The following is a 10,366-nucleotide window of genomic DNA, read 5'->3' as shown; positions in this document are numbered from 1 at the left end:
TTAGGGCGATTTCAATTGTAAACCAAAGACCCCCTGTCCGGACAGTACATTGGTGTTTATTTGCTAGGACCTTTTGTTTGCTAGTGTCGCATTCCACTCGATTTGATTGGCTTGTAACACCGGAGGTGCATTCGTTTTTAATACCAGAAATAGACATTTCGCTGATTAAAACCAGGGTAATTTTCAGTGAATCAACAAATAAATAATTGGTGGTGCGTATGTTACGTTTTCAACAAATTACTCACAATTCGCAATGTTTCCCAGAGACGATCCCGTCCACATGTACAATTGTTTCCATACGGTTCAATTAGCTTGTAACCCCGCAGAAGTGACGTAGTGGCGCGAATAACAAGACCAACCTGACAACAAAAAAGACAAAGAAATGTCAATTTATTCGTTACATTTGCGACGAATTATCCGCAAGTACAAATAAGTACAAATGACATTTTATCAAATACAGTTATTTGTCAGTGTTTAGCTAACCAGTAACGGGTTTAGAGTAATGTTTTCGAAAAGTTAGCACCGGCTCTATGTGACAGTTTGAGTGAGGCTTTCGAGTATGTATTCTTATCCAGTTTGTAAAAGACTGAATTTGTTTGACTACTTTTCAAGTAAATTATCCTGTCGTTAAATGTTTTGACGGTCTTCGAGCCCCCGGAGGAGGTAAGTGGGTTGCCAGTGATATAAGCTCCATCAAAATGTAGCTAACATTTTAAGTTACTCAATTGTAGCTCGGTAAAATAATTACGTTAACCATAATCCCATTACACGCATTATCTTTGAAATTGTATCCCTAAACCTTTTTTTCCTTTCAATTTAGGTTGGCCATCATGTCCAGGGGAGACAAAGATGGCTTCATTGTCAAGTTTGTGGGAAGTAAAGGACAAACATCAGAGTATGCTGCCAAAGCTTATGAGGTGAACTTATCTGATTTATGAGTTCCAAATGTGATAAATATCCCGTTATTCCCCATGGAAAGTTTCCAACGTTGAAAATTCCAAGGTTTTGGCAACTTTGCTTATAACCAACAAATAGTCCCAATTCACATCTCCAGCTGTTGATTCTGATCTTTGGCTTCAAATGTTTTTAGGCTATTTTGGAAATGCAGTCTGAAAAGTACGTCAAGAAGATCACTGAACAAGCTGTGTTGAAGATGGACCGAAAGGACAAATCGCTGTTTGTCTTCACTGACTTTGACACGCCCGCCTTCCAGCACTGCAAGAATGTATTATCCCGTTTCGTTTTGTCGGAAACCGACATTCCCGGCACTCTTAAATGTTATGTTCCCTCTTTGTGTCTGATTGTGTAGCTCGGCTGTCGGATCGTGAGTCCGCTGGTGGTGGTTTACTGCTTGCAGCAGCAGCTTTGCGTGCCCAAAGCGGAGAAGCCGGTCTACAACATGGCCATGGCCAACGTCACCGTCTCCTGCACCAGCCTGGATAAGACAGCCCGGGTCAGTCATCTGTTTGTTACTCCCACAATGAAGAAATTTGCAGACTCACCAAAAGATTAACCCAGTGTGAATGTTCGAATAACTGGAAAATCATATGTCAAATATTCCCCGGATAAAATAAAATTGCCTGATACGAAACTGTTTTTTAAAAAAATGTGAATCCAAATTGGGCCGTCATTAGTCGTGCGGCATTTTGAGTTATTTTTGCATCACTTGCGTGTGCTTCATTTTATTTTGGTGATTTGTTCTTAATGCGTGTGTGTTTGCAGGCTGAGGTGATGGACTTGGTGCAGCTGATGGGTGGGCGCGTTTATCTGGACCTCAACGTGTCCGTCACGCATCTGATCGCCGGCGAAGTGGGCAGCAAAAAATACCTGGTGGCCGCCAACCTGGGCAAACCCATCCTGCTGCCTTCCTGGGTCAAAGCATGCTGGGACAAGTCTCAAAACAGGTCAAACACCCAAAACCTGGGTAATGCAACTTGTCATCTCACAATATACTTGATGTCTGCCTCTCTCTTTAGTCTGTTCAGGTACACGGAGCTACCCATGGAGGAGCACCTGTGCCCTGTGTTGCGGGGCTGCACCGTGTGCGTGACTGGGCTCTCTAGCATTGAGCGCAAAGAAGTGCAGCGTCTGTGCGAGCAGCATGGCGCCCGCTACACTGGCCAGCTCAAAATGAACGAGTGCACGCACCTCATCGTCAACGAACCCTCGGGCAAGTCGGCTACCGTTTTTTGCTCCTACGTTTTACCCTCGTCTCATTGTCTTCGGTGTTGGTCTGTACAGGTCAGAAGTATGAGTGTGCGCGCAAGTGGCACGTGTTCTGCGTGTCTCTGCGCTGGCTGTTTGACAGCATCGAGAAGGGCTCAAGTCAGGATGAGCGTCACTACATCGTGGAGCGCGCCGCTTCCAAAAGTGCCCGGCCAAACACGTCCACGCCCACCGGCTCTGGCAAGAATGAAGGTCAGTCCGCGTGGGGCAAAGCTCACGTTCAAGATTCACCAAGTTTTATATTCTTGATTTCCTGTCAGTTCTGCAGTTGAGTCTGCAAAGAACCAGAAAAATAGTTTTGAACATTTAAACATCGTTTAGAGATGAAGAAGAAAGTAAAATACAGCGCCACTTTGACTCTCAAGTTGGATTACTTTCTCAGGTCTCAAATTGTCCTTCCTAACAGAAATAAATGTAAATTAATTTGTTTCAAGCATCCAAAAAATCCACACAAGAAAATGCAGTCGTGTGTTTTTTGAACGAAAGTCAAAGTTTCCATTCATTTCAATGTGGAATGATGATTTGAGGACCCCTGCCTCCGAGTGTGCTTTGTCTGCTTTGGCGAAACCCACCCCTCCCTTTGCGTCCAGATGGTCCTTCGCTGCTGGGTTTGAGTCGCATCTCCCTCAATGCCAGCGTGACAGTGAACGACACAGCTTTCACCAATGCAACCGTCAGCCACGCGGACGCTCCGGACCCCCTTGACAGTCTGGATCTCACCGTGCAGCCCGCAGATGACCTCCTGGATGGCTGTAAGGCAAGTGCTTCGTATATCACATCCAATCTCACAAAAGTGAGTTTCGTTTCAGTTGGATTCGAATGAAAGGATGCTCTGGCGGTCTTACTGCGCTCACATTCTCTCAGGCGTTTTTTTGTTGCGCATTTCATAATTTTCCTCGTGACCATCGCGCAGCTGTACCTGTGCGGCCTGCCCGTGAAGAAGCTGGAGAAGCTGCGTCGGCTGGTGAGCGCTGCGGGGGGTCTTCGCTTCAACCTGCTCAGCGAGGAGCTCACGCACGTGATCTTGGGAGAACCTGACCAGGATCTCAAGACTTTTTTGTCCAAAACGACTCACAGGTTAGCGCCATGGAGTATCATGGAGAAAACGCTCACTCTAATTCTGTTGTTTTGTTTTTTTTTCCCCCCAGACCTCACGTGGTGAGAGTTCAATGGCTGCTCGACAGCTTCTCCAAAGGCCGTCTCCTCCCAGAAGATGGCTTCCTCCACCCGGACTGTCTTCCTCCCTCCCCGGCAGAGGTGCTGGTTGCGCCGGTCCGTCGCACGGCCGCCTCCAGGCCCTCCGTGGGCCCCCCCGCAGCCAGTCCCAGCACCCCAAAACTGAAGCAAGGGGAGGATGACCTCCTCTCGCAGTACATGGATGACGACCCGACAGTCGGTGAGTTTTGTAGCATTTCTACGTAGTCGTAACACAGCACTGTTTATGTTCTCTGCCCACACCTGAAACTGTTTCGCATAAAGCTTTAGTTGGGCCCACCCGTATGTTTCCTTTCAAGTTAATGAGCTGCCGCCAGCTAATCACGACGGCGGGATGTCGGTCAACGCGGCCGCCGAGCTTTCCTGGAGCCTCAACCGCAGTGCCAGACCAGATTCGGACTCCACCACACACGAGGCCAGCGAGGCGGGTCTTTTTGCGGGAAAACGCTTCCTGCTGCAGGGCTTCGGTGCCCAGGCCGAGGCCCAGCTTTCCCTCCTCGTGACGGAGAACGGGGGCCGGGTGTTGGTGAGCAGCACGCGCGCCATCGCAGACTACGCCGTGGTGCCTCTGTTGGGATGCTCTGTGGAGCTCACGGTGGACGAAGTGGTCACAGATACGTGGTTGGTGAGTTCAACACTTCAATTTTCGTCATTTGCTTCACTGACAATTTTGAGTCAACAGGCCGCATGTGTGGAGAGGGAGTGTCTCCTGGAGATCTCGTCCAATCCTCTGTTCACTCCCGTTGCCGTGATGGGCGGACGGCTGCCTCTTAAGGATTGCGTCCTTTCCGTCAGCCAGTTCACGGGAGCTGAGCGCGAGTCGCTGGTGGAGCTGGCCAAGCACCTGGGCGCCACGTACGTCTTCCTCCGTCATATTTTCCAATGGAGCGTTTATAGTTCCCGGCAAGATTGTTATAGTTAACGGAATGACTAAAAATAAAATTGCAAACAAGTTTGCGTGACTCTTGACTCTCGCAGCGTCCAGGACTACTTTGTGCGCTTGGCCAACCCCAAGAAAGCAATGCTGGCCAGCACTCACTTGGTGCTGCAGGGTCCCGATGGCACCAAGTACCAGGCGGCCAAGAAGTGGGGGCTCCCGGCCGTCACCATGCACTGGATCATGGCATCTGCAAGGACCGGCCAGAGGGTGGCCGAGGAGCGCTTTCTGGTTGACCTGCCGCCTTCTCCGGGTTTGCAAAAGTTCATCACAATACGGTGCATCCGCAAAGTATTCACGGCGCTTTGCCTTTTTTTTGAGAGGTGCTACAAAGAGGCACGTGTGAATATTTTCCGAGTGCACTCTCATCACATTCAATAATTGTGCCTTCCCAAGAATCATCGTGGTCCGTTTTTGTTGACAGCTGTTTTATATTTCTTCCTCAGAAAGGGAGGAGGAGAGTTTTGTCAGCAGCTCCCAGAAGATATCCATGCCGCCGCCGCCGCCTCCCCGAAAGGTGCGCCTCTCCCCAGAGGTCCCGCTGCCGGGTCCGCAGAGCGGCAAGGCCGTCACGCCGCTGGATCTGGGACGCTTCCAGAGCAAAGTCTTCCGCTCGGTGCTGGACGAGATGAAGTCGAAAGAGGATGTCGGCACGCCCGAGCAAAGTCGGGAGGGCGGCCGCAGGAAGCCCCCCGTCAAGGAGCCCTCTCTGCAGCTGGACACGCCGTCCCGCTTCCTCAGCAGGGATCAGCTCTTCCGGCCCTCCTTCAATGTCAAGGTGGAGGGATGCGATTTCTAGTTGATATATAATATATAAAAACATGCAACGTGTGCAGGTACAATGTTGATTTTAATACTTAATAATCATCCTCTTTATGATAATTGGATTTATAATTGTCTATGAATGTGATTAGTACATTTTATTCAGTGAAACAAATAATTATAAAACATGTCTATTTTTCTTTTATTTTTTATGAAACACTTTTTTTTTTTTTGCAACATGATAACATCAGACATGCACTGTATGTTGCCAATAGGATGCCTTGGGGGCGTTGGACACGCCAGGCGGGCCGTCCAAGCCCAGCGAGAAGGCGGAGACGCCGCTGACTGACGTCATCAACAGGAACATGAAGGTGGCGCTGGCCAACAGCTCACGCGCCAGCCACCTCGCCGACATGCAAGCGGCCTCTGCCAGCCCGCAGCTCACCACCACCAGGAAGGAGGTTGGGGGCCGCACCACGCATCAGTCCCCCCCCCCCCACCCCCCTTCAACTTTTTGCCGCCCACCTCTTACCTTTCAGTTATTTTTATCTTTTGTATATGCTACGGTTCAAATTTTGGCCACCCCTGACCTTTTGTTTTCTCAATGCGATAAAAAAGGAGGCCGGTCCGCTGACAGGCGTCGTGATTTGTGTGGGGAAGAAGCTGAGCAAGATGCAAAGTGAACTCAACGCCGTGGCTGCCTCGCTCGGAGCCGAATTCAGGTAGTCATACCCGCCATTTATTTCTTTGGGAGCAAAAGCGCATGATAACAACAACAAAAACCCCGTCCTTCTTATGTGTAAAGATGGGCTTGCGACGATACCGTCACCCACTTCATCTACCAGGGCAGAGCCGGCGACAACAATCGGGAATATCGAGGCGTGAAAGAGAGGGGGCTGCAAGTGGTCTCGCAACACTGGTTGGAAGCTGTACGTCTCCTGCTACGTTGCCCATGTTCCTCGGAAGACTTCAATCCCAACATTTGTTATTTTTTTTTTTTTTTTGTCTTTTAGTGCGCTGAGGAGCAGAGGCACGTCCCGGAGTCTCTGTATCCATTCACATACAACCCCAAGATGAGCCTGAACCTCAGTCAGGTTCCCAGCAGCTCGCAGAGGTCTCCCCCTTTCACACAAACACAACGGCAAGACAACACAGAAGCCCGGGACGAGAAAGTCGGCCCAAATGATGTAATGCTGATATTTATTTTTGTGCATTTGTAGACACACTCCAATGCAAGGGTTGTATATTATATAAGAAGCCGGCTTCAGGCGGGGCCAATCTTTGGCTGCCGGCTTTGTCATCAACATAACAAAAGTTTCAGAAATGAAGAAATCCAAATGAATATTGTTAAGGTTGAGACCTTATTATTAAGGTTGTGTGAGTACCAATACGGGATACTGTATCTGACCTATACCGTTCTTATTATTAGGTATCGGGTTGTCGTGGGGGCTGCCGATACAAGTCGCCGATACCTAAGGCAAAAGAAAAAAAATCTGACATAGCGTAAATCCTCCTCGGCAGCAGTTTGACCCATTGGGGAAACATCATCTGCAGCAGAAAGAAAGTTCTGCGTTCACAAATTTTTGTAATTGTGTGAATTGAAATTTTGTGTGTCAAAATTACTCTGGTTATCGCTACTCCGTATCGTCGAGTACTCCGAGAGTGAGTACTTGTGCTGGTTCGGGTCTAACAAAAATTGATATCGAACATTCCTAATTATTATTACAGCGTTTGTATCGGTTTTGATTGTCTCTAATGTGGCTCTGCGTGGATGATGGCGTACCCTTCTCATTGGTAACATTTAAGCATCCATTCTCCAGTCCGAGCATAAGGCCGCAGAGGACGCGTCCTCCTCTCACCGCGCAAGTGATGGAAACGGAGATCAAAACAACCTCGCGGACAAGAACGGTGGGTGTTACTCCAGCTCTCTCCTTCAACTTGAAAAAAGGTTGCACGTCATTAAAAATGTCATCGTCGCCTTCCAGATACTGCCGAGACACTGCAGATGAGAGAGAACTTGCAGAAAGCGCTCCAAGAAATCATGTCGGCCACCAAGATGACGACCGGCAGACGGATGTCGGCGCGGCTCAGTCGGATGGGGTCCGCAGGGAGCGCTGACTCCACCCCCAATGCTTCTGGCGGCGGCAGGCGCACTCTGGAAGCATTAAGGTGAGGAGAGGAGCCTACATGTAAAAAGTGCTTCGAGGAGACATAAGAGGTGTCGCGAGTGTCTTGAAACTCCTAAAAATGGTGACGAAAGCGTTGGATGACTGCCAATGTAGCCCTTAACATGAGATGTTCTCATCGAAGGGTATCCAGAGCGACTGCTCTGGATGTCAACACGGAGCCCTCCCAGAGTGAGCAGATCGTTTGGGACGATCCGACGGCAAGGGAGGAGAGGGCCAAGCTGGCCGACAACCTGCAGTGGCCCGGAAGTCCCTCGCAGCACTCGGAGCCTCTGGTGCTTCCTCTGCAGGCCGTGCCGCAGCACGACGGGCAGGTCAAGGACTCCATGACCGACTCAGAGCTGGTGGAGATGGGTACGTACCAGGGTTCGAAGAGTTTGGCAATTATCATTGGAGCTTTTATTTCGTTTTGATTCTTTTTTTAAAAATTGCTTTTCAGTTTTTCGTAGTTAGTTTTAATTCGTTTTGTTTTTTAAAATTAGTTTGCAGAGCTTTCAGTTTTTTTAGGAAATGCTTTAAGTTTTTATTAGTTTTAGCATTAGTTTTATTATTTTTTTTAATGTTATGTATTTCTTGTCAAATCCTTGGCACCTATGTGTATTGAAATGGGCACCAACGGCCCCGCCCCCAAATTAAAATATTTTTCACCCCCCCATCAGCGGCTTGTGATGTCATCGACCAGCGAATGGGCAAGAAGGCCACAGCGCCCCTGCAGGAGGAGCCACAGAATAACATTCTAACTCCCGACGCCCCCAGCATCGCCTTCCCCCTCGCCAATCCCTCGGTAGCTCCCGAGCCAGAGGTGAGAGTTCAAATCGAACGTGACGGACGACCGGCGGCATTTGGAGGCTCAAAGCTCATCTTGCTACTTTTAGGAGAAGGAGAGGACGCCGCCCATATTCCAGATGTCCTCGCTTGCTCCTCAGGAACGCGTTGATTACAGTCACCTCATCGAAGAGCTTGGTGAGTCATATTTATATCATAACTGCCCCCACGCCGAGTTTGTCGTCCTACAACTCGGAAGGTAGGCTGGGTGAGAATCCGTCCACTCAAAAAAAAAAGAAATAAAATAAGCGGCACATACCCAATGGAACATTTTCGCTTCATGTTATTTCTTTTCCTGAGAAATTAAAGTAGCAGGAGGCTTCTTTTCTCTCTTGCTCTGGTCTCCTCGTGCCATAGGTGGCATCATTCTGGACAAGCAGTCGTTTGACCCCAGTTGCTCGCACATCATCGTCGGTACGCCCCTACGCAACGAAAAGTACCTGGCGGCCATGGCGGCCGGCAAATGGATCCTGCATCGCTCGTACTTGGAGGCCTGTCGATCCGTGGGCCGCTTCATTCCGGTGGGGGCCCGGCAACACGGCGACGTATTCCGCCCTAATTGCGATTATTCGGAATCATGTTTTTGTGTCACGCCTTTCCAGGAGGAAGATTATGAATGGGGCAGCAGTTCCATCCTGGACGCTTTGCCCTCCATCAGCTCGCAGCAGAGGCGCTTAGCGTTAGCTGCCATGCGCTGGAGGAAATCCCTGCGGGGACCCTTGGAACAGGGAGTACGTGGCAGCTCATAAAAAAAAACAGTTTTTATGCACACAAGTAACAACATCGTTTTTTTTTTTTTTTTTTCAAGGGAGCCTTCAGCGGCTGGACAGTGATGCTCAACATCGACCAGAACCGAGCAGCCGGCTTCAGGCGCTTGCTGCAGTCGGGCGGTGCCAAGGTTTGGTTGCCGGCTTGGTCACCAACGTCACAAAAGATTTTTAGTAGCTGATTTTTTTTCTTTTGTTTTGATTTCCTCCAGGTGCTGCCAAGCGCCTCTCCCGCTTTGTACAATGTGGCCACGCATTTGTTTGCCGATTTCAGCCGCCTCCGTCCGGGAGACTTCCGGGTGGACGTGTCGGATGCCTCCGCCCAGGGGGTGACATGTCTGAAGCCCGAGTACATCGCCGACTATCTCATGCAGGTCACTACACTCACGCGCCTGTTACCGCGTGTGGAGAATAGCTCGTAATCACATCAGGAATCCAACAAACAAATGTAATGCAAGTTCACAATTTGTATTTTTCAATTACTAATCAAAAATGTAACAAATGAATGATACACGGATCGTAATGATGAATAGAAGCAACGGAGCTATTCCCGTCGGTGTCTCCACGACACTTTTATGCGTCAGATTTACAATGTTTTCTCCCCCTGCAGGAGCCCATCCCTCCTACGGCGCTCTACCTCCTCGCCGGGAGCCCCCCCGAAGAAGCGCCTGGCATGCCATCAGTGAAACGCAAAGCGGCAGAGCACACCTCCGGCTTAAAAAAGTCTCGATTGCACTGAAAGCCTCCCCACGCTCTTACACTCCTCCCCCTTTACAAAATATTGTAAATAAGATTGTTTTTTCTCATGAAATAAAGTCAACGAAGCGCATGCGGCGTCCCACTGTCGCGTTTGTCTGAAGTGACTGCAGTGTGGCTGCAGGCTGTGATTGATGACTCTGAGGAGGGCCCTGCAGAAAATGTCAAGTCATGCTTTGTTATTGGTTGCAGGTACAGTGGCTGGTCTGCAGAGGGCGCTACATCGTCACACTTGTCTCGATCGTTGATTTGCTCTCTGTTTTTTCTTTTTTTTCTTTTTAGGCACGTGGATTCCTTTGATTCATCATTGGGTGAGACATTTCTCATTATCTCACTTTGATTATTTATTTTTTGGATGGTGGTGGGTGGAATGGGTGCGTCCATTATAGCCTATTGCAGTTTTAGCTGTTTGCCTCTCTGCAGTAAACACCGGATTGTACTCGCATGTTCATAATGGTGGGAAGTAATGAATTACTCTGCACTTAGGTATGTTTATCATACTGTAGCCTCTGCCTACAGTACACAGAATGATGGGTCGCTTCCTTATTTTTTATTATTTTTGAGTTTGAATTTCCCTTGTAACGGTCAGGTGTCTTTTGCGATATGTATTGCTGTTGAAAAGCAAATACTTTAACAGCAGTATTCAAAAACAATATAGAGTGGAAAAAAATAAAGTTGAAGTATTGGATGGG

The 10,366-nt window shown here is 48.8% G+C and overlaps 1 protein-coding gene across 2 annotated transcripts; it reads left to right on the top strand.

The window, feature by feature from the left end:
- Positions 1-328: 328 nt before the first annotated feature.
- topbp1 (DNA topoisomerase II binding protein 1) lies at positions 329-9,747 on the top strand. Of its 2 annotated transcripts, XM_086102053.1 has the most exons (28): positions 329-663; positions 821-917; positions 1,091-1,225; positions 1,310-1,453; positions 1,723-1,904; positions 1,977-2,170; positions 2,242-2,418; positions 2,817-2,983; positions 3,140-3,303; positions 3,375-3,622; positions 3,741-4,066; positions 4,124-4,296; positions 4,420-4,631; positions 4,825-5,156; positions 5,416-5,601; positions 5,759-5,862; positions 5,946-6,069; positions 6,154-6,327; positions 6,961-7,048; positions 7,126-7,309; positions 7,451-7,680; positions 7,986-8,128; positions 8,202-8,289; positions 8,509-8,672; positions 8,754-8,882; positions 8,960-9,049; positions 9,131-9,292; positions 9,529-9,747. In XM_086102053.1, the coding sequence occupies exons 2-28, from the start codon at positions 831-833 to the stop codon at positions 9,655-9,657; spliced, it is 4,536 nt and encodes a 1,511-aa protein (XP_085958179.1). In that variant the 5' UTR covers positions 329-663; positions 821-830; the 3' UTR covers positions 9,658-9,747. The 2 variants fall into 2 exon arrangements, with proteins under 2 accessions (XP_085958179.1, XP_085958180.1); XM_086102054.1 differs by lacking the exon at positions 329-663 and having other exon boundaries at positions 775-917.
- Positions 9,748-10,366: the final 619 nt, after the last annotated feature.

Source organism: Hippocampus guttulatus, chromosome 21 (genome assembly GCF_054856545.1).
Source record: "Hippocampus guttulatus isolate MCC_2025c chromosome 21, RoL_Hgut_1.0, whole genome shotgun sequence".
Lineage (NCBI taxonomy): Eukaryota > Metazoa > Chordata > Actinopteri > Syngnathiformes > Syngnathidae > Hippocampus > Hippocampus guttulatus.
This window is presented reverse-complemented; position numbering and strand designations above follow the sequence as displayed.

What these genes read in the sequence shown, in the direction of transcription:
- topbp1 (XM_086102053.1), top strand. Translation starts at nt 831, where the DNA reads ATGTCCAGGGGAGACAAAGATGGCTTCATTGTCAAGTTTGTGGGAAGT. An exon ending in ATGCTGCCAAAGCTTATGAG is followed by an intron (nt 918 to 1,090) that starts GTGAACTTATCT and finishes AAATGTTTTTAG; the next exon opens with GCTATTTTGGAAATGCAGTC. An exon ending in TCACCACCACCAGGAAGGAG is followed by an intron (nt 5,602 to 5,758) that starts GTTGGGGGCCGC and finishes GCGATAAAAAAG; the next exon opens with GAGGCCGGTCCGCTGACAGG.